The following is a 23027-nucleotide window of genomic DNA, read 5'->3' as shown; positions in this document are numbered from 1 at the left end:
GCAACAGCAAGAGAGGGCTGATAATGGTAGGAGAAGAGAATGACTAGGATTGAATCGGTATTTTTCCCTCCTGGGATGTGGTTAGAAACAAGATCATGCTTTTAGTGTAAAAAGTGGCAAAATGGGTAATACCAGAAGTGAGCACTGAGAAGAGAAGCTTATAGAATTAGGTGGCTTCTCTGCCTGAGGCCTCTGTCAGCTGCAAAGATTCATACGGATTTCAGTGAACTTTAGTTAAAATCTCTATTGCATATTCCTAACTTTAAATACTGGAAGAAGTGCTTCTCAGAAAGTATTTGTAGAAGTTTTTTGTTCAAGTTGTAGCAGGGAGTTTTATATTGATCCTCACATGTTCATAGAAGCAGGCAATACTAGCTATTAGAAGAGCCCTAAAAACGTAGTTAGGCTGCTATTGAAGTGTCATTCCTACAGGTAATTGTTCTACAGCAGACATCTAATTAATAATTCAGCTGATGCACAAACCAGAAAGGAATTAGTCTCGCATCCCTGCGGTTGTGTTGGCTTTACAGTGCCAGGGAAAATGAGACAGCAGCAGAGTTTTTAGCTTGGTTCCACTTGTAAAACAATTATCTTGAGAAGTGAGGCATCAGTAGAAGCTTAAGTGTGGATGCAGGAAACCAAGTAAAAATAGTGGTGGAATGAAGGCATGGACTGGGACTTGTGTGTGGAAGGAGTTTGAGGCTCTCCTGCAGACCTCCTGTGACTGCAGGTCATTCCAACAGTCTTACCCTTTCAGATCTAAAAAGCTGCTTCTACACCTTTTCTCTTGACCTCATCCCTGGGTGACGAATTTGTAGCTCATAAATTGCTCAATCACATTCATTCCATACGTTGGTTGGGACATTGTTGCGAGTGACAATGGACTGTGGTATTTTGGGGAGTGGCTTCATAGTCTGCAAGACTACGTATGTGTGGTAGGCTTTTCTGTCTCTAATGTCCTCAGGCTTCTCGTGCTTGTGGCAGCTGTGTTCTGCTGTGGGACACGATGTTGTGACATCTCTTGGCTCTGGGTGGGTCCAGCCATGCCGTGTGTTTACAAGACTTTGCGGAGCAGCTGGTCTCCAGTGTCTGGGCACAACGAGCCCCCTACCGACTCATGCATTTCTCTGCTTTCTGCACAAAACCAAATTTTATTCTGAGGAATAGAGAGGTTATAATTATATGTATCTTCTGCTTTTTATAAACTTAAAGATAATTAGATTCAAGGTATTTTAAGTATCTGCTGGTTATCTTTAGATTTTCTCTAGAGCATCTGGAGCTTTCCAACTCTTATCAACTCAGATTCAAGCCTGTACTCTAGAAACAAATACCATGCAGTTTGTTTGTATGCTGTTTAGCTGCCAACCATTCCAACTGCCTGTGCACATGCAATCGCTAATTCCTGCTATCTCCAGGCTATATGCAGGCCATAACCAGTATGAAAATTCCAGGACATCAAATCTCTTCCTTGGCTTGCTGATGAAGTGCTTTCTGTCACAAAACAGAAGCTGATTTGTCTTTTAGATAAGTTGTTTTTTAAATGAAACTATTACAGAAATATACAGCAGCTTTATGTTTGTAAAAATACAGTTATATTCCTGATCAGTGAGGAAGTCTGCAAATTAGCATCTCAGGTATTGGGAAGCTATTTTATGTATTTTACAAATGGTTACCTCACCCAAGTGTTCTGGGCACCACAATCAATTTCTGTGGTGCAAATTCAACTCTTTCTGTTTCATTACTGATTGAATTACTGAGATAACGTCTCTCCATTTCTGTTTGAAAGGCTTGGGAAGCGAAAACAGTGTACTATATATGGAGAAGATAAATAGCATGATGAGAAAAGCTCAGGCTGCCTTAGAAATTTGACTAGAATGTACAAAGCTGCTTGTCTAAGTGGGGATGAAGGAGGGTCAAATGGAAGGAGGGTCAAAAGGAGGGTTATGATACTCTTAACATGAACAGTGTAGAGCAGGGGTTAGTTAAAAAGTTCAGTCTCCAGCATTTGGTAGAAAAGACCAAAAATAATGGAAGAATAATCGTGTTTACATGCTTTTATCACCTTTCAACTTTATCCTGAATGGCTTTAATATTCCCTTTAATATATATATATATATGTTAAGAGTCTTAGTTTCTGACTTTTTCTCTTCAATTGTTGCTATATTTTTAGTTTATTATGACATCTTTTCTGACTCCTAGCTTAGCTTAATTGTAGATTTTGGGAATCATTTCTTTGTGTTTGAACAAGCATTTTTGGATAGAGCTGAATAAACATATTTGGTAATTTTTTTAGAGTTTAGGGAAAAGCCAAATGAAACTAATTTTAAAGGCATTTGTAATGCTTTTCCCCTCATTTTACAATTATTCTTGTCTTTCTTCGTCCCCAGAGAGGCCATAGTTAATTTCATTTCTTTTGCATGGATTCTACATTTTTGGTTGATATAGTTGCATTCTGTTTACCAACCTTGTTTTGCCAGGATGACTACTACCATTACAAACCTCTGAACAGCTTCAAGCAGCTTTTTAAAAGCAGAAAGAAAACAGAATCAGCTTGTCAGAAAAGTGTTTCTTTCATCTTTCCAAAATTAACTCTGGACCAAGGCCCAAGACCAATTAAATATTGAGTCCTGGAGCAGTGACAGGTGTATCCAGTACCTTTTGACCTGTCAGTGCTAGAAATCTATGGGTTTTACAGTTAGGAGAATGGGAGATTGCCATAGAGCGTGTGGGACAGATACTTGATATAGGATACCCTTGCCAGATCTGGAAATATTAAAGAGGTCATTTTTATATGCCTGCCTAAGCTGTATTGAGCAAATCTCAAGGTTTTCCAGAATGTATTAATTTTAACTATCTTCCTTCTGGTATCTTTGCAATACTCATCTTTAAAGCACATAATTTCTACAGAAGTCTCAGTAGGCAGCCCAGTAAAGATTTTTAGCTTTTCTTTGTAAAGCTATGATTTATTTCTAAATACCTGCTCTGTTGGTAGGTAAAATGTCTGAGTGCACACTGCGTAATGTGTATGGTTTATTTATACCCTTCTTGTGATTCTGTGGCTGTTTCCTCATTGCCAGTTACTGGTTTCAAATTATTAGGTTCTTGTTTCCAGTAATTCATTCTTTGTATCTTTCTTAGTCATCCTCTGTGAAAGAGTGTTTAAAAATCACAGGCACTTTTTGCAATGCAGGCCCTTCTTGTGCCCTATGGCAAGAATTCCAGGTAGTACAGCTGAAGAATGACAGCTGTTTTGTACGTCAGCTAATACTTAACTAAGAACGATGTATGAGGTTGAAACAGGTTTGATATTTGTTCCCTACAAAGGAATCACATTTGTACTGATTGGTTGCATTCCTTCTGTCAAAAGTAGTTCTGTTCACGGTGCCCCATGGTAGTTCTGAATTATGTTCTCAATGAATAAAACACATTTTTCTCTATTCTCTTTTATTTGCTAAAAGGAAGAAAATTATATTAACCTTTATGGGACTCAGTAGTGATGCAGAATACCATTAAACATTTATGCTAGCAATTCATACTGAATAGCACCTCATATTTGAAGGGATTTCCTCCATAAAACAACTTGCTGGCAGTGGAAATTTCCTGAAAGCCACTGTATAACATAGGTTGATGGTAAGTACTGGTAAGTTTCCATCCAAAAAATGTGTAGTGGAGAAATTGTACATATTCTCAACAAAATACCTTTGCAGGAGAACAAGTATAGAAATTGACCTGTCATTAAGCGCAGCAGTCTTTAATGTATATTACTCGCTTTTTTTTGATTACTTTAGGAAGTCTGAAATTATATTGTATGATTCTAATGATCTAATTCCTGTGTTCAAGTAAACACGTTACTTTGTTAGTAAGGGAAATGTATTTTAAGGCAAAACACAAAAATGACATTCATGATGCTAAGATTTCTGCCATGCAAGGCAAGTACAAGATGTTAAACCAAATGTTTCTCTTTAAATCAAAAATCGCTGAAATCATGGAACAATCTGTTCATGGTAGATTTGATAGGATACACCAGGTACTGAGTTATCAGGTTATCCCGCCATGAAATGCAGTGCTTGGGAATTGTCTTCTTACTCTTGCTTCATGACAAGCATCATTGTCAAGCCCTGTATGATCCTGGCAGTGATGAGTTAGATGGTTTTATCTGTGATTCTTGGATAGTCATAAAAAACTTTCTGGGTGTTAAATATTTATGTTGGAACTAAACAGACTCTGGCTTTCAGTTTAGAACATTTTTTGTAGCAAGGGCCAAGTGTTAGTATTGGGAATGGAAAGAAATACAGTGATGTCAAGGCACAAGAAACTCCCTATATTACAACTTGGTGGTATCAAAAAACTTTCTTTCTTCCCCTTCTTACTTGGCTATTTGCTTACAGGAAAAGCATAAACCAATAATGAACCTTTTTATTTTATCAAATATTTGCAAGTATTGTTGAGAATTTGTAATAATAGAGCAACACTCTGTCTGTAATTGAACATTTTCCATCAAGTTATTACATTTCATGAAGTATGTGATAGGCTTCTGTTCTTCTGTTCTGGCTCATATAATATTTCTTTCTTATTTGAGTGGAAATGAGAAGTTCTTGTGCATGTGTGCAACTGGCTGTTACTGAGTTGGCTGAAGACTGGATTGTGCCACTCTTCTCCTCAGTGCATGGGGCAATAGCTTCAGTGCTGTCTGGACATGGTATAAAGACTTCTGGAAATCTTTTCTGTTGAAAATAGTCTCAGTACTCGTTTTTGGAGGAAATTAAGATGACACTGCATATAAAGTAGGTCTACTTGTGTACAAAGCACATTTGGGGTCATAACAGAATTACTGATCTACTTGATCTCTTTCCCGACTAGTAGCTACAGAAGCTGCATTGTTAAGAGATTATTGGTATGACAGTTGTAACCAGGAAAGATAAATGCATTAGTGATATTTAGCATGTTCTTGCATTTTTGGTAACAAACTGTAAAAAACAGTAGGCTAACTTGAAATCCCTGAGTCTGTGAAACCTCTATTTCTTATTGCTTTTCTTCATGCAGAAGAACAAGGGAAGAAATTGCTGAAGTAGTAATTCAGAAAATCTTCAGGATTTAATCTTCTATAAAAGTCGTGCTGTCCTCAGTTGTTATGTCTGAAGTCTGCAGTTGTAAGATGTTGGAAAAATAAATATTACTTTATTTTGCAGAGCATTGGCTGTGATGACTATCTGGGTTCAGACAAGGTGATTGACAAGTGTGGAATATGTGGAGGGGACAACACCGCTTGCAAGGTTGTGTCTGGAGTTTTCAAACACACACTAACAAATCTTGGCTATCACAAGATAGTGGAAATTCCTGAAGGAGCTACTAAAATCAACATTACCGAGATGTCAAAGAGCAACAACTATTTGGGTAAGTTGTATCTCAGTGAACAAAACATTCTTTGTGAGCTAGTGCAACTGGGTGGAGGGCTCTAAGTAGTGTGAAACAGATGTCAGAAAATGAAAAGGAAGCTCATTAAATGGGCATTTTGATCAGAACTAACTCACAGTTTATAATTCTGTCTTGAACTTGCATGTCAGACGCTGTGGATCTGTTACCATCATTCCCTGTCCATATGAACTGGTTTTGGCATTTCCTATTAGTTGACTTATTGTTGTGATTATGCTCCTCACATCGTAAACCTAGTCTGAACGTAGAAGAGTCCAGCAAAGGGGCATGCACATTGATGTGAAGTATATCAAAGTTCTTAGAGGAGAAAAGAGCATTTTCTGATTGCCTAAGAATGGCAGTTCTTTTAACATGAAAAGTACGCCGAAATTGTATTGAGATAACGTGACCTTGGGGTGGTATTCTCAGAACACAAGATTATTTATGTAGTTGTTTATACTGAAGCAGGTCCTTAATGCAAAACCATAGGGGATCCTGGAACATTATATTGACATCATGGTGTCTTGCGATGTATTTCTCAAGCTGTATAGCATGCTGCAAATTAGAGATTATGTGGAAACTCCTGCAGATGTACTTCTGTCTTGTGTGCACTTGTGAACTGTTCTGTTTCCCTGTTATACCCTCACATGTTCCCAGTTTACAGAGCCCTTAGTTTGTTTACATTCGTGCTTCTGTTTGGGAGCCAATGTTGCTGACTGGTCTGGGAGAAAAGTGTCAGTTCAGATTTTTAATTCCCCCCCTTCCCACCACTTTAATTGCTGTTCGTCTGTTAGTCCGTCCTTAGAGCTCTTTTAAGAATTACCATGGCAAAAAATAAAAACGTAGCTACGCCAGGCCTTTATTGCAAGCTCCATGTCCTTTTTACTAGAACTATCCAGCTGTACTGGAAGTTTAAAATCCCAGTATTCTTTTTGACAGCTGCTTTATCTCACTTCTGGTTGTTAAGTATCTTGGCTACAACTCAAGTTGCTCAAGTATAAGAAAGTGAAGTGCTCATTATTGAATCCTCTCCCTCTCCTTCTCCTCTTTCTGTTGGTTTTACAGAAACATCTGCCTGTAGATGGGAGTTTATTATGGGAAGCAGAGTGTACTATAATGCAAACTCCATACATTTACCAAAAATCTGACCCTTCAAAAGTGAAGAAATAATAGAAAAAAGTGAAGAAATAAGCCACCTACAGTCCACAAGTGACAAAAGTTTGAGACCACTTGTAGGGTGAACTGATTATCAGTTCTGATTTGTCATGGTTTCATTCAAATATCTTTTGGATACAGTATGCACCTGTACACATCAGCATTCATTTTTTCATGTGAACACTAACTTGTTGGATGATGAAAGCAAACAACTGTTTTGTCTAAAGCGCTTCTACGGACGCTGTATTTGGTAGCAAATGGGTGAGAATGCAGCTTATTTGGCAGGCCAGTGAAAGTTGCTACATTGCTGATCTATAAAATCATGAAACTGAATATAATTTTTTTGACAGATTTACATGTCAGTATCTGAAAAACAGCAGGCAGAAAAGTTCCCTTAGTGATATTAAAAATGTTCTGAGCCACATGAACATTTTTGGAATTGGCAGAACAGAAAAATAGTAACGTTTGCTTAAAAATAAAGACTGTTGGCATGTATGGGAAAGTTCCAAGGTTTTTCTTTCCCATGCTACTCCTTATCCCCTGAGCTCTTTGTTTATGCCATCGTCTTTTTTTTTTTTCCTTTTTTATCCATTACATATGTTTCATTTTAAAGCTGCTGGTATGGACTTAGTCTGCTAAATTTACCAGCTCCCTCCTGTTACAGATTCTTGGTGCTGCAGTTCCTTCCAGAAGGACTCCAGCCTCTCTGCTTACTCTATAACATTATAAACTCAGTTTATCAAGGCAGGTGTAGTTGCTCCAGGACGGGAATGAACACAGATCAGAAAACTGAAACTAGAAAAAGGTCTACCAGGCATTGTAGCATTGCAGCAGTGAAATGGTAATTGGAAATAGTGTTTTTGGCCTATTAGTGGTCACACATTTCGCACTGATATGAAAGCATTCACAATGTAGGTGTTGACAGTTTTATGGATCACAAAACCTTGGTACAGCTGGGAAAATTGACAACTCAGATCTGGTATTTACTGGTTTATCAATATTTATTGTAATAAGCAGAAGTCATGAATCTTCAAAATGGCAAATAGTCTTTAATTCTTCCTTATGCTGCAGCAACAACAAAAGTATCAGCCAAGCAGTCATTCCTTTAAGCATGCACTTGAGTGCTTTGCAAAACTGAAATTTCAGGTCCGTGTTCTGTCATAGTCCAACTGTAGCCATGAGAACTGCTTGTAAGCAGTATGCTTCTTGTGAAGAATATTAGTTCAGTTGGTTTTGTTTCTTTTTCCTTTCACTTTTTACATTTCATGGTTTCTTCTATGCAAAATCATGAATCAGCTCAAGGTCACTCAATTGTTTTTTTTTGAAAGATGTCAGCAGATGTTCCTGGGAATCTGAGATATCCTGCTTGTCTCTGTTCCGGAGACCATCTGAGTTCCACGTGGTTTCATTAAACAGTTTTTACACAGTTAAACACCTCTTCACTGCTTTGTTGAAAGTACTAAGCAATCAAGCAGCCAGGAAAGTGTGTTTTTTACTAGGAAGTATTTCAGATTTCTGTAAAATCAGGAGGTGCTAGAAAAAGCAGACAAGAAAGTTTGGGTTTTTTTGTTGTTGTTTTTAGAGTTTCAAACTCAACTAAGAGTCACCTAAACACCTGAAAGTTTCTCCATACTTCATTTGTGAACCTTCCTCTTATAATCCATTGGTCATTGTTGCAAAACCTGCAACCCTTGTAAAAAGTCTAGTTTTAGTGATGATGCTGAAAATGATGGAGATGGGCTGTCTCAGTGGTTGTTCAAGCATATTTCATGTAACTTTACAACGGATGTTTTACAGAATCTACCAAATCGTAGATTTCTTGTGCATCTAGTGACCTATGCTATTTTAGATGAAGTATTTTTTCCCTGGAGACAGCTTGTATTTTTTGTTTGTCCAGTTTTGGTATTAACCAGCCTAAAAAATAGCTATTAACAACTATTCATAATGCATTAATCAGTCTGTATATTTACTCTAGTAGTTTGAAGCAGAAGCTACATACATGTATTACAATGTAGGTTTACACTCCATAACATCTAAACAAGGCTATAGACTGTACAGTTCTGAGCTACTTTTGAGGAGCAAGTCATTCCATACATAGTTTTCAGCAATATTTTCTTCTTGTCTGATCTGTTAGACCTTTGGGCAACAACTGCTGACCTTAGACAGACTTTTCCATTGGCAAAGCACTTCGGTCACATGCTAGTCTTGTATAGGAAAGAGACAAAGACATACTTTTTATCCCACTGGTAATCAACAGCTGGCCAGTTCTCATACACTGAAATGGGAAGTTTGCCATCAAGTTAAGTAGGGCCATGATACCTTAAGTGGGACCAGTAAATTTCAGCACTTATGCTGCAAAACATGTTTTTTTAATAAATATTCTAGCATCTTTGGGATTGCTATTTGGGATAATGGCAGAAATGTAAATCCAAATAATATGAACCTGTTGTCATTATTCAGAAAGTGCTTTTTTGTATGGCGGGTGTTGTGAATCTAATTTAAAGATGTTGATTGTTACTCATAGCTGTAGCCTTAATAGCAAGAGCACGCAATGGGAAGGAGGTACAAACAGTAAAAAATGAAAATTAGCCTAATCAAAGAATGAAAGATATGGTGGTTGAAAATGAAGTGTTTGGAAATACGTTGACCATGTGTAGTGAACTTACTATGATCAGAAAGAATCTGGTAGTTTCTGACTCTGCGGACATGTGACTCTGAAATGCAGTTCTCAAAAAGTACCGTTTGCCATCATTAGCAGTAAACGATTATGAGACCTTATGGAAGGGAAAGTTTATATATTAGAGCTTTGGCAGGTCTCTTAACATTTTGTGCCCTACATGAATGTTATTTACTGCAGAGATATTTTATGGGGAAATTTATATAACTGCTAATTGTAAAGCTTTTTTTGGTTCCTTCATGGTATGTAATTGTGTATTTCCATTTTGTTTTTTATGGCATTAAGTTATTTCATTTATTAAATGAGATTAGGTCTTTGAATCTAATCTGTTTTCCATGCTTTCTGTAAAAATGATTCTTGGCTTTCTAGCACCTCCTCTTAGCATATGCCAGGATACAGTATTCGTGACTGAAATAGGAGGTATACGTTATTGTTTGTTGGTTTTTGATTAAGCAGAAGACCAAGAGATTTTAATGATGTTCTTGTGAATATTAGTCTGAACCTGAATATGGATTTAAGGAATTAGTCATATGAAAACAACAGTGGCTGGTACTAAAGGGACTGTGAAAATCTTATCTGAAAAATATTTTGATTCAGAATCCCCTGCAGCACAGACAACATTCAAACAGCATGGCTCATGATGAAATACCATTAGCATCTCTTGAGCTTAAAATAACATTTTGAAATCAATTTAGGGATTCAAATTTCCAGCAAATAAAGGAGTTGGATTAGAACACGGGGAGAGAATTTAGAACATAAGCATTGTTAGAGGCACCACTGTATCGCATGTGGTCATATGAAAAGTTTTATAATTTATATGTAATCACTCATGACAAAGCCATTGATTTGCTTGACGTGGTGCTATTTAGATCAATTGCTACACTTAATTATTGATTTTATTTAATTGGTCTTACTGAATATTGTTATGTTGTTCTTATTAGTCTTATGTTATCCTACTTTGCAAGACAATAATGAGGTTGCTGTGCAAAAACATTGCAACAGATACATTACAGTAATATGGAGAAGAGAGGTTATGCATATGAATTTTCAGGGTTAGGAATTAATGTGCAAAAATATGCAAGAGAAGAGGTTTTGTTCGGTTGTTTTTTTCCTCTGTTACCATATATACAAGAGATCAGCATGCAGAAAACTTCTATATTACAGTGCTTTGGTGCATGTTAGGTTCAGTGGCTGTCCCAAATCAGTAGTGACAGCTGCCAGTGAACTATTAATAATCCATCCATTTCTGTGCAGAAACAAATTTTGCAATTTCTTCCTTTGAGTTTACAAAGTAGAGCAACCCAAACCTATACTATTACGTGCGTTTATTGTGATGGATTTGTGAGTTCCCCACAGGGACTTATACGTTATATTGTGGTGTACGTTCCTCATCGAGTGCATCTCTATATATGTCAGTGGATGTGCTGAGTTCGAGTGTCTCTCTCTCACATTCACAGCTTACTGTATGCATTACTTATAAACTATGTAACTACAATACCTAGGTTAGAAGAACTGGTTTTTTTTGTTTTTTGTTTTTTTTTAACCTTTTGTCCTTGTTTCTCTCGCCTGTTCTCTGCTGGAGTTAAACAGCAAAGACATGTTGTACAAATGAAGGAAATTTTCTCCAAACTGTGAAGAAAAGATGTAAAGAATCACTTCTTAAGTATGCTGCAAGTAAGCACAGAAAGATCAAACCTTAAGGAAATTTTGGAGTAAATTATTATTAGCTGAACAGGCAGTTGAAACCTCTCTGTAAAGTTAACCATGACATTTTGAATTAATATTCCTTAAATACGCTTTTTATTAGTAGGAATTCTAGCAAATCTGCTTTGTAGTTATTTCTGAATATTGAACTGAATAGTCCAGAACTGCTACACAGAAAGAGGAAAACCTCTTTTTTTAGAAAATATTTTCAGAAACAAGCATTCCTTTAAATCATGGTAATAGTAATATCACCTGATAACTTCTGCTTATTTGCTTCTGTTTTATGCTCCTCTCCACTCTGAAGCTTATGTCTTTTTCTGCAGTGCTTCAGACTTTGCTTTTGGTCAGAAATTTTCTGATTCTGCATAATGGACACACATAATAGAAGCTTAACCAATTTTGGAGCATCTCAACAGGTTCAATTCTGTATGAGTTTTAGAAGAATTTTTGAATTACAGTCCTTAACATAGTCTCAAAACAATTTTCTGTGGAGAGAGATTCTTTCACTAGAATATTTGTCTTATTGTAGCCAGTGTGTTGTATTTGGCTAGGGTGACTACTAAAACCCTCAAAGTTGTTAAGACTTTGGATGAAATTCAACCCTGGTGTTAATGAATTCAACTCCACTGAATTCAGGTTGCTCAAGAATCTTACCTAGTCTAATGACCTGTAGTTGAACCAGAATATATCTGGGATGTTATTCTTTGCTGACCATATATTTTTTTCAATACTTGTGTTGCTTAAATAATTACATGTTAAAGTTTCTGGCAAGGTTATCTTACTATAGTAAGTTCCGAGGTGGCCTTTGCCAATCTGGCTTCATTAAACAGCGTGCTGACACCTCACACTCTGTGTAGTGATCTGTTGGGTTCCAGGCACATTTTGAAAACACAGAAGAAATGCATTCTCAATGTATGAAAAGGAATGAACTAGCTTTTAAGTGGCAGAGCTTAAAAAAGGGCAGACCATGTTACTTCTCTGGGTGAAGGGAAATACTCTTTTCCCTGGCTTCAAGAAAGTTGCTAAAGTTTTAATGGCTGAGTTAACCTCTGTAGCACAGCTTTCTAGCACTGTCTTACAAAGCAGTCTTCTGCACGTACCTTGCCATTGGTGTTTTCTCATACAGACTTCTGAAGGAGTTTCTCCTTGCTTGCTGATTGCAGATCTGCTGGGAGAGAGCCCTTAAACTGGGGTGCTGAGGGAGAAGCCTGGGTGCCTGACCTGGGTGACTGGTGGCTTTCCATTTCTCCTGATTCTCAAGGAGAGTTCTCTGTGTTGCTTCTTTTTTTCAGGTGCATAGCTTCCTGGCCTTTTTGTTCTCTTTTTACTCTGCATCTTGAAGAATAGGAATATCTTTTCCTAGCACCCAGTGGCTAGGCTTTCTGGCTCATATGGGCTCACTGATGACAGCAGTCATGACCAGTTTTGGAACCCATAGTGTTTTTGTTTCCTGTGTTTCCTGGTTCTGTCAGCATTTGACAAAAGCGGTGTTATTTTTTTTTTCTCCCGTTTGCTTGTAAGCAATGTTCCTATAAAAACAGCTATCACTACAGCAGCACACCAGCTGAAGCCTGCTGTTGCTTTGATGATCTGCCCTGCAAATACATCATCTGAACGATGGCCAGCAGCAATGAGTCCCACTGAGGTGCTTGGTTCATAAGTTCTGTATTAAAGGAATGTGTTGTGTTTTTCTTCCTTCCCTTGAAATATGGAAAGGTTGTTTTGAACAGAAGGGAAAGGGATAAAGGAAAGTATGCAAAATAGTGAAACTCAGAAAGGCTGGCTGTTCAGTTTGGCGTGTAAAGCACCCAGCAGTCTGGTTGCTTATATAACTTTCCAAACCCCCTTGGCCTGGAAGCCTCTGGAGAACTAACTCTGTTGCAAGACTTTCGGTATTTCCTGCTTCTTGTCAGACCCCCAAATCTTTAAGTTCAGCTTTTCTTGCAATGTTTGGATTATACTTATGTTTCCAGTTATGGACAAAACCAAGGAACTTGGATGCAACATTTCAAAGAAAATGCATGAAAAAAAAATGAGAGATGGGCAAAGAAACTTGAACAACAGAGAAAATTTTAATTTATCTAAACCCAGTTAATCTGAACTTTATAGATCTCAAATCTTTCTATTTGTCTTTGTTTTCTAGTTGATGACCATCAGGTTGCTCTGTTTGGTTCTGTGTGCTGGAGCATCTGCAGGACTTTGAAATGTCCTTTGAAATGTTTCAGAAGGCTTCATCCTTTTCTGCTTGGTTTGTTTTTTCCACCACTTAGACGTAATACAGGCTCATGCTATCTTTCTTACAGTAGCATGAAATAGAGAAAGCTTTTCTCTTTGTCTTCCATGTCGTGACTGTACTTATTCACGTTCATTTCTTGAGGTACTGTTTTGTATACTGTAATTTGTTTACTTCCTTAGGGATTACAGTAGTCCATGTGCAGAACACATTTAACATTTAAAAACTTAACAACAGTATTACTTAATAAGAGTTACACCTCAGTATAGACGCTACAAGTAATACACGGTAGAACATCTGTACATACTTCCTTGTGTCAGTGTCCTCACCACTGCTGGGATCTCTTTGGCTTCCTGTCAGGCCTGTTAAGAGGATCTATGTCCTTGCCTCTTGCATATGTTTTTTTTTCTGGAACGTGGATTCTCCTCTCACTAATTCCGCTGACTTCTTGCTCTCACTCCATTCTTCTTTTGGCTGTAAGATGGCCAGCAAGGGACCATTTTTGGATTGGTGTATGTCCTTTGGAAATCATCAGTTTTGTGAGTTGATCAAAGTCCCTCAATAATTATCTGTTGCTTAGTTGTTTTCTTACCTGGAGTAAATACTACTTTGCCTAAGGTTCTTCTTTTTTAAAGTTGTAATCACAGTGTAGTGATCTTACCTCTCTAGTTGTGTGTTAGATACAATACTATCCCCTTCTTAAAAAAAAAAATAATTAAAAATGACTTTTGTACTCAGACCCAGCTGTACATAATGACTGAACAAGACCAGTCCAAATTCATAAGCTATCCATAGACAAATTCCCAAATCATATCAAAACATATTTCTTCTTTTTCTTGCCAAGAGGAGGCGTTGTTACTTATTTAAATAGTTGTTCAAATGCTACAGAACAAAACTTAAGAAAAAATGTCTGGGAACCTGGTTTCAATTGTCTTTGACATTTCTAAACAGCATTCTTTGATTCCCTAATCTTATTTTATTCTGAGCAAAAATCTCTTTTGGATAGCAAAACCCCTCTTTCTTTGTTCCTTAAGTGTACCTTGATCTAGTCAGATAGAATATGTTCTGACATCACTGATTCTATAGAAGAAATATTTTTATCTTTTTTTATTGTTGTTGTTGCTTCTCTGATTTTACATTGAACTTCGGAGTTTCAGCATTTTTGTTTCTTACCCTTTCTTAAATCTCTTTCAGTAAAATAATCGGCCAGTAGAAATTCTACATGATTAGTGGCTTCATGGTTGTATCCAATAAAGAGACTTCATATGCAGAGAATATTTTTACATTGCAGCATTAAATTCCAAAAGAAATCCAAGGCTTTCCTAATACACGGTATATATGGGGATTTAAAACTTGATTTATAGACTGTGTGATTGAGTTAGTCAAGGGAGATTAAACTTTATCCTTTATTTCTTAACTTGCTCAGTGTCTTTGTTTTCTACCGAGTATTACTTCAAGTGCATTGTGTCGGAAAAATGTTGGCACTTAAAGGCCTTACAGATCCAATCGTCCTTTTGTGTCTGTACCCATGGTAGAGGTGGTTACCCACAGTCAAGGCTCCTTTTATTTTATAGATGTTTTATAATTAAACTGCTGTAATTCCAAAAATGTCGATAGTGTGCCTTCGTTCTGGATCTGATGAATGTCTGATGCAAGATTAGATGTTTTTAGGTGAGCTCCTTCGCAAAGGTGGCCAGCTGGCAGCACTAACCTGAGCGTGGCTTAGGGGCCTTGAGATAGAAAAGTTTGAATATCATCTGGTCATAAAACGGCAATCAACACTGAAAGAAAGACGGAAATTTCTATTTAAAATAATCACAAAAAAAAAAAGCTTATGAAAGCAACACGTTGCAACAGTCAATGTTTTAACCCCGGCTTAATACCGATGTTCCTGCCCAGGGTCCCGGAGACACTGAGGTGAAGAGTCAGGCCTGGGGCTGTCCCCGCACACCAGTCACAACAGCGAGATGGGGCCAGAGGCAGGGCAAGACACGAGGGTGCAACATACCTCTGAGGCCCAGTCAGGAGAAGGGTCCAGGGGTGCTATGGCATCAGATCAGGACCATCTAGAGGGACACCTATATTGAAATGGAGCCCTAAGCCCCTTAGGGTGGCAGGGGGTGTGTGGGTGAAGGCCCCAGGAGAGGCTGGTTGGGATGGTTAAGGCATATCGGTGCATGTAGGGCCCCGCCAGAAGCTGTCAGTGATGGAGAAGCACACTTGTGCTGAGCTTGTGGAGTCCTCAGATGACAAAAGTGAATTTAATCTGGAGCAGGGGGGTGCAGCAGCCAGAGCACAGATTCAAGAAATAATCATGTCATGGTAGAAGAGTTTTTTTTTTTTCATGAAACTTATTATTAGACCCAAATGGCTTGGGTTTTGCTTTTTAAAGAAAGGACTGAAACAGCAGCAGGACTTTCTTTGGGGCAATATCATCAGATTTTAATGCTAAGTCAAATACTTGATATGGACAAAGAGGTTGAACTGTCAGCAGGGATGGGCTCTGTGGAAACAGCAATTAAAAAAGGCAGTGGCAAAAAGTAAGCAAAGTAATAATCTTTTCAAATGAACATGCCTTCAGGACCGAACTCTGCATATTAAACTCTCAGATAAACAGTACATAATATCTTTTTTGTTATCTCCACATAAACATCGTATTGTTTATCTTTGGCATAATGAGCACTGTTTTTCTCAATATTTGGATTACAGTCATACTTGAATCTCTGGTTTATTAAATTAGATATCTGTCTTCTTTTCTAAGGGTAATTCAGGCAGCTTCCCCCCCTCCATGCACACACACGCACATGCACGCACACTTTCTGCTAATAAACGTAGCAGGTAAACAGCTGCTTCACTGAGCAGAAGTAGTCTACCCAAAACATGAGAACATTTATGAGAAGTAATAGCAGAGCTCTGGAAATCTTGGGGAAGGGATACATTTTTATTGGCAAAAAGAGGCTCTGTCATTTTTCTTCTAAATTGCTTGTAAGGACCTAAGGCAACAATGTCTTAGGGTATAATGTGTCTGCAGATGTTCAGTCAGTCTGCAGAATAAAGATTCCTTCAATAAGTGGAATTATAAGTTTACTGTTGAATTTCTGTCATAACACTTCATCATTCTCTTTTAGGTTTGTATTCCAGAAGGCTGGGGGGATTGATTTTTCCTGAAGTGTCTGGCAGAGCCAGGAGAGGTTTTCATATATCCAGAATGATAACTTGCTCTGATTTTTTTGTTGTTTCTACCAAATACTATTTCATTCTTTCCCCAAACCTAATTAATACAGGGGAATGACAAGCTGGGAGGATTGATTTGAGCTTCAATTTGCATTATAAGCAGATAATACTTGGTTGTCTTATTGAAAAAAGAAAGAAAAAAGCATGATGCAGTCTTAAATATTTGTTAAGAGTTTGTAAGTTTTTCACCACCACCATTTTCTGTCATAACATAAGTAGACTTTACAAGACTTTTCAAGTGTCACAGAAAAAAAGCATGTTATCCTAAGAACTTACCAGTTTCTTCCAATTATATATATTTATTTATTTAAATATACATACATACCATGAACATGGTAGGTAGTTTTATTTAAAAAGATAAAACATTCTATTAATGTGGTGGAATTAATCTTGAGTTGCATTGTACTGATGGTGGCCATTCCAAGTGCTTTTTTGCAACAAACTACGTGTGGTAGTTCACGTGTCATGGGAGGCGTGTACCCATAACCCAGGGAGAAGTATGCCCACTGACTGTACAGCAAAGAAAAGCAGCATTTTCACAAGCTGTTAGGTGGGTGCAGCTTGTGTCTTTGCTCTTTGCTGTTGTGGTTTAACCTGGTGGGCAGCTCAGTACCACACAGCCCCCCACACACGGTGGGATGGGGGAGAGAATCGGGGTGGGGGAGAATGGTAAAAACTTGTGGTTTGAGATAAAGACAGTTCACTAGAATGGAAAAGGAAGGGAGTATAATAATAATAATGATAAAAGACTATACAGGGCAAGTGCTGCACAGTACAGTTGCCCACCACCTGCTGCCTGATGCCCAGCCTGTCCCTGAGCAGTGCCAGCTCCCCCCGTTGTGTTGCAGAGCAGGACGCCGCGTGCCGTGAGCCATCCCTTTGGGTCTGTCCTGGGTCTGTCCCCTCCTGGCTGCTGGGGCACCCCCAGGCCCCTCGCTGGCAGGGCAGCACCAGGAGCAGGAAAGGCCTTGGCTCTGTGCAAGGCTGCTCAGCAACAGCTGAAATGCCAGCGTGCTATCAGCGTTGTTCTCATCCTGAATCCAAAACACGGCACCACACCAGGCCCTGGGAAGAAAATTAACTCCATCCCAGCCAAAAGGAGGATATTTGCCTTTATTTGTCTTTACTTAACAGACTCTGAAACAAGCACGCTAACAAGAAGAGCACAATGCTATTGTAAAATAAAACCAGACGGTTATTTCAGCAATTCAGACACTTCAGAAGAGTGTGACTGTCTGTATGCACCTTGGAAAATGAACACTTTTTTAATATTTGTTGAGAATCAGGTGAGGCTGACACCTTACTATGTTTGATACTGTATCCTGCCAGTCATGTTCCTTAGTTAGATTTTGTTGGCTGGAGCTGAGAGTTAAACTGAGAAACCAGGCAAATAAGGAATCTTAATGTCCATTGTTCTCTGTTGTTTTTCAGTTCAGAATACATACTATGTCTTTAGCATCCCTCCTTCCTTGCATATATTTTTGAAGTATCTGAAAAAAGATGGAACAGTTCAGTAACCTACCTTTGAGATTCTCTAAAGCCTCAGAAGGATGAAACACAGGGAGTGTGGAATGGGATGTAAGCATTTGAGTTTTGTTTCAATTCCATCTCTCCTAATACAGATGAAGTAATGGCAACTTAACCCTTCTCTGGAGGTGAATTGATGGCTTTTTGCAGTCTGTTGTCTTTATCACTTCTTTTAAGCAGAAAGCAGTGGTAACGTGATCAAGATTCCTCTGAAATCCACACAATCCAGCATATCAGAACTCGGCTAGGCCACGGAATTACAGTTAGGTTTATTTCCATTAGCCTTAATCTGCAGGTGCTGGTGAGTGCTCTGAAGAATTTTAGAGACCTCCTTAGTATTAGGAGTTACTAAATCATCTCTTAGATCATAAAATAATCTGGAACAGAGAGTGCTGCAAGTAAAGATAAATGAATACTGTTACGGAGGAGATAGCATGTAACTGTGTAAGGAGGCCCCATCATTTATTTACTATTACCTTAGTATATTTACTTCATGTATTGGAGGATGTAGATTTTCCTGGTGAACATGGTGTAATTAGTCATAGATGTAGCTGCTGTTGTCTTATTTTCACTTGGTTGAATTGTGCAATTTTCGTTTAGTATCTCTGAGTTTTCATCATGTCTTGGAGGTAGAATAAATTAACAAGATTGAACAGTAAGCACTGAACGTGGCATCTGCTCGTACAAGAGTCATTATCCAGTGCTCATTCCTTCTGGCATACCCGGGTCTTAAAGTTGGTGCAGGCTATATACATAAAGTAAAATTCTCTTTGGATTTAGATTTTAACAAGGGTTAAAAACTACATGTTACTTTTTCTTGTTGTTTGTTTATTTGTGTGTGTGTGTGGTGGGGTTTTTTTGTTTTCATTTTTTTTTCTTTCCTCCTCAAGTACAAAGCAGCCTGTCCCAGGGCCCTCGCCCCATAAAAATTACTGAATAACAGCTTTTAATGTCCAGGTGGCAGTTCTCAGGTCTTTCTCTTCTTTCCTGGTAAGGCAGCTCAGTAACACCACTTGTAAGAATTAATCTTCTACTATACCGCATTGTGCACAATAGTGGGGTTTTGTTGTCCTGCATACATCCTAACTCTGGCAACTTAAGGTGTTTATAATTGTCTAATATACCTAAGTGTCTGAAGTACGGGTACTGTTCTTGCGTGTTGTGTGTGAGAGAAATTATACCAACCTTTTACAAAGTGCTGGCTTTCACAAAATGTTGCTTTTATTACCAAGATGACAGTGAAGGTGCTACCAAAGGTTGCATGTTTGCATTCCCAGCAGAAATGACTAGGAGGATTCAGTTGGGTTATATGTTTATTTTGAACCTCTTGACTGTCATCATAACAGCTTTCTCAGAGTCCAAATCAGTATGAGAAAAATCCTAGAACTGATCTTCTGAGGAAATGCAGTAAGAGGCCAGACCTTTCCTCTTGGGCAAGGCTTAGTATGCATGCTGCCTCTGCGTGGAAGCAGAGCTGCCCCAGTTTCTCATTCTTTGGAAGGCTCCCAGGCTTTAATAGACTATTAAGATGTTCCAAAAGAATTTCAAGACACTGCCTTTTAAAACTAATAATCAATGTCAGTGTAGTTGTTTAGTGCTTACAATCCATTCAGCATGGTAAGGAGTTTCAGAAAGGAGGTGAGAGCAGTGATTAAAACTCCTTGCTGTGCAAGGCTGCCCTCCTTTACCTTCTCTCTGTGGTGCTTTCTACTGAAATACACCGGTGTATGGGTTTGTATTTCATGCCTCCATCCAGAATTTGGCTGCTGAAACAAAAGCTCCTTGGTTCCTTGAGAAAAGCATCTCAGAAAGTACTTCTTATCTTCAAAGTGTTTTTCTGACATTAATTAATTGGATCCTCACGATCCTGTGAGCAGGATAAGGAGCAGCCTGAAAATGCCCATTAAGCACTCCTACTGCAATGAACTGTGTTAAACACCTTTGGAGCCTAGCTGGATAAAAGTGTTTTCTCTACTGCCCAAAAAACTTTAGAAGTGTTTGAAAAGAAGTGCACAAAAATTAAAAATGCTTTTGAACTTTCAGCAGACTTTTATGCGTATGTGCTTGTGGATGTAAAAAAGCTGCTGTTCAAACAAGCAGGGGCAGATCCTCAGCAGCTTGTAAATTACAATGGTGCCATTGATTTCATTGCAACTGTGCTGCCTTAGACAAGCTGAAAGGCCTGGCTCTTTGCTTAGGAAGTAAAGCAATATGTAGTAACACCTGATCTGAATAAAGAGCTTTAAAACCTAATAATAATAATAATAATACCTATAATGAAGATATACTTGCAAACACATGGAATAGATTTTGTGTGAGACAGAGTCAAGAGAAAGACACGTTAAATGAATGGAAAAGAAAGTCAAAACAAAACAAGTCATCAGTGTTTGTGGGCACACTGTAGTATGAAAATGGAAAATATTTTATCTTCCCGCTGAATTACCAAACATTCCTTCTTCTCTCGAGTGACCAGTATTCTAAACTGTATCTGACAATAAGTCATTGTAAAGGGAGCCAATTCGTGTTTTGGCATTTAGGGTGGGACTTGTTTCTGTCTTCACTGAAGTTAATCAACAAATTCTGTTAACTGCTGAAGTTACTGTGTGCATCTTTGATAGGATAATAAATGAAAAAATGCACCTTTGAAACTCACTGAACTTGGAATATGTGCATGCCAATATCACCCAGAAAGATCTTTAATATCTAGTTTGCATAATACATTGTCAACTCATGCTCAGATATTTTCTCTAGAAGTTAAAGCCCTTAAATAATGGAAGAATGGAAGGAAGTTTGGAAGGAAATCAGTTTAGAAGGAAAATAATTGTCAACAAAGTAGTCTGTGAACTTGGAAATAGTGAAACATAGTTTGGTTAAATGCAGACAGGTAAATCTGTCATACTGAAGACTCTGAATACTATTTCAGTCTGCCAATCTATGTGAGAAATCTTACCTTGATTGTATTGGATTTGTGGTAGCTTTCTATTTAATGCAGACAGAAACAAATCGAAAAGAAGGGAGAACAACTCTTGGATAAATTATTGCCCTGGTATGTTTTGTATGTTATGTAAAGCTGTGCTTGCAGTAATGTACTGCTACCTCTGTGGTTTCTGGTTGGTAGTGACCAGAGTGATGGTGGGAATCTTTGTAGGTAACTCAGAACTCAGTAATTTTGTCTTTGAACAGGTTTTATCATGCATATATTACCGGCTCCCATGCCTGTATGTATGTACAAACATACACACACAAAGAGAAACTGCAGCATTTGGGCAATACATACAGAAGATCTTCGTCCTCTAGAAGTCTAATCCAGTTGTGCGTTGCCCTGTTTCTTCTGCCTTCATATTCCCACCCTTCATTATTGATTGTGAATCTGGGCACCGACGATCCTTTGCTGCTTACAGCATCAGTTGCTGGATAAAGTGCAAGCTTCCTGCCGTTCTCAAACGGAGTGATGATAGAAGTCTGTGTCCCAGAGTGATTAACACTGAGCTCAGGTTTGCTGAGGCTCCAAGCGTCCATCATTTCTCCATGACTGAAAAAGGCATTTCAGAGCCTCAGTCTTTCTCTTCACATGATGTAGTTAGAATTGGGAAGAAACGGTGTGCTTGGATGATGTATTTGAAATAAGTATTGAACTTTGCCTTTCACAGAAACTCCACTAGCTGATTAGCTGGGCAGCAGCAGTGAGCATCAGGGAACTTCACTGTTCAGAGAACAGTATTTGCTGCTTTTTGGCAATGTGTGTTATGCCAGTGAAAGCCATTATGTGTGCTGCTCAGCCAGTACACTATTTATATTGCAGTGGTTTGCAGTATTATTCCATGTCTTTAACTTTTCTTTTTTTTTTTTTTCAGCAGAAGAGCCTGTCACTGCAGATGTATGCAATGATTTTGTTGGCTTGAGTGGAAAAAATACTGTTATTGGATCAGCTGGTTTTGGTTTCTTTGGATGGGGTGGGCAGGGTTTGTGCTTTAGTTTAAATTTTTGGCAGCTAGTCATAGAATTTAAAAATGAGAAAAAGAAGAAACAAAAGGAGCAGAGAAAACAAAGTAGATGCAAATTGAAAGGAAGAATAATGGGAAATACCAAAACCCAATCAAACAGAATCTCACTCTACCAATGTGTTCTTTAAATTGCTAGGAAGAATTTTGATCTGGATTTACATATTTATCAAAAGTCATGAAATAGATATCTCTGGATTGCTCCTTCCTTGGATTAGTAATAATCATCTCCGATAAAGACTTCTTGGGTTCATATAATTTATTTGAACTTACACATTTTTAAAAATATTCATGACTCAGTAGCTTTAATGTATGAACATATCTCAACTTCAATCCTTAATGTTCTATAACTAACCCAGCCCGGCAAACCTGGGCCAGTCCTATGAATGTAACATCTAACGTATGGTACTCATTATGGTCTAGCCCACAAAGGTCTGGGTTAAAAAGATTCATATCTCTATATTCACTGATAAAACCTATCCATATTCACCCCAATAAAACCTTTGTTCTTATCTTAAATGAGATTGAGATAGGTAATTTAGAACTTAAAAACTTTCTCCTCTGGTAAGAAAGTTACGCTGTCATTTTGTAGTATGAGGTATTTTTTAGAGGTGTTTAACCTCTCATTGCAGTAGTTAGTTGCTTTGTCTGTTTGTTTGTAACTGAATGCCAGTTTGTGACTTTTGGGAGGAAGATGTTTAACAAGCTCTTGACCCATAGGCATAATTCCTAAGAAGATACATTTATAGCAAATGTGGGTAAGATGTTCCCAGCTGAGCATCAAGCTAGATGTACATTTTAAAATGTATAGTGAAAAAGTCATTAAAAAAAAAAATCCCTAAAAATCTAAGCAATCTGAACAATGCTGTCTGAAACGTAGAAAAGATAGGTCATATAATTTTAAGTTTAAACAAGATGAAGGCTCTAAATAATCATGATAAACACAGCACAAGACACTGAAAAAAAAACACAGACTTTTCAGTTGTACAGTATTAGAGTAGGCTTGGAAGGATGTAGGGGAGGGTCAGGCTGGGTGTTAGGAGAAGGTTCTTCACCGAGAGGGTGGTCGGGCACTGACCCAGGC

The 23027-nt window shown here is 38.1% G+C and overlaps 1 protein-coding gene across 1 annotated transcript in view; it reads left to right on the top strand.

Annotated features, from left to right (window-relative positions):
* The window catches only part of THSD4 (thrombospondin type 1 domain containing 4), a gene marked incomplete at its 5' end in the record, with an annotated part of 107570 nt that overhangs the window by 44855 nt on the left and 39688 nt on the right, over positions 1-23027 (top strand). The window contains one exon of the mRNA XM_084293174.1: positions 5190-5394. Within this exon, the coding sequence (XP_084149300.1) occupies positions 5190-5394 (205 nt within the window). The remainder of the gene's footprint in view (positions 1-5189; positions 5395-23027) is intronic.

The sequence above is a fragment of the Netta rufina genome (assembly GCF_964035555.1).
Source record: "Netta rufina genome assembly, chromosome: 11".
Classification (NCBI taxonomy): domain Eukaryota; kingdom Metazoa; phylum Chordata; class Aves; order Anseriformes; family Anatidae; genus Netta; species Netta rufina.
Note: the sequence above shows the minus strand (reverse complement) of the source record. Positions and strands in the feature narration are given on the sequence as shown.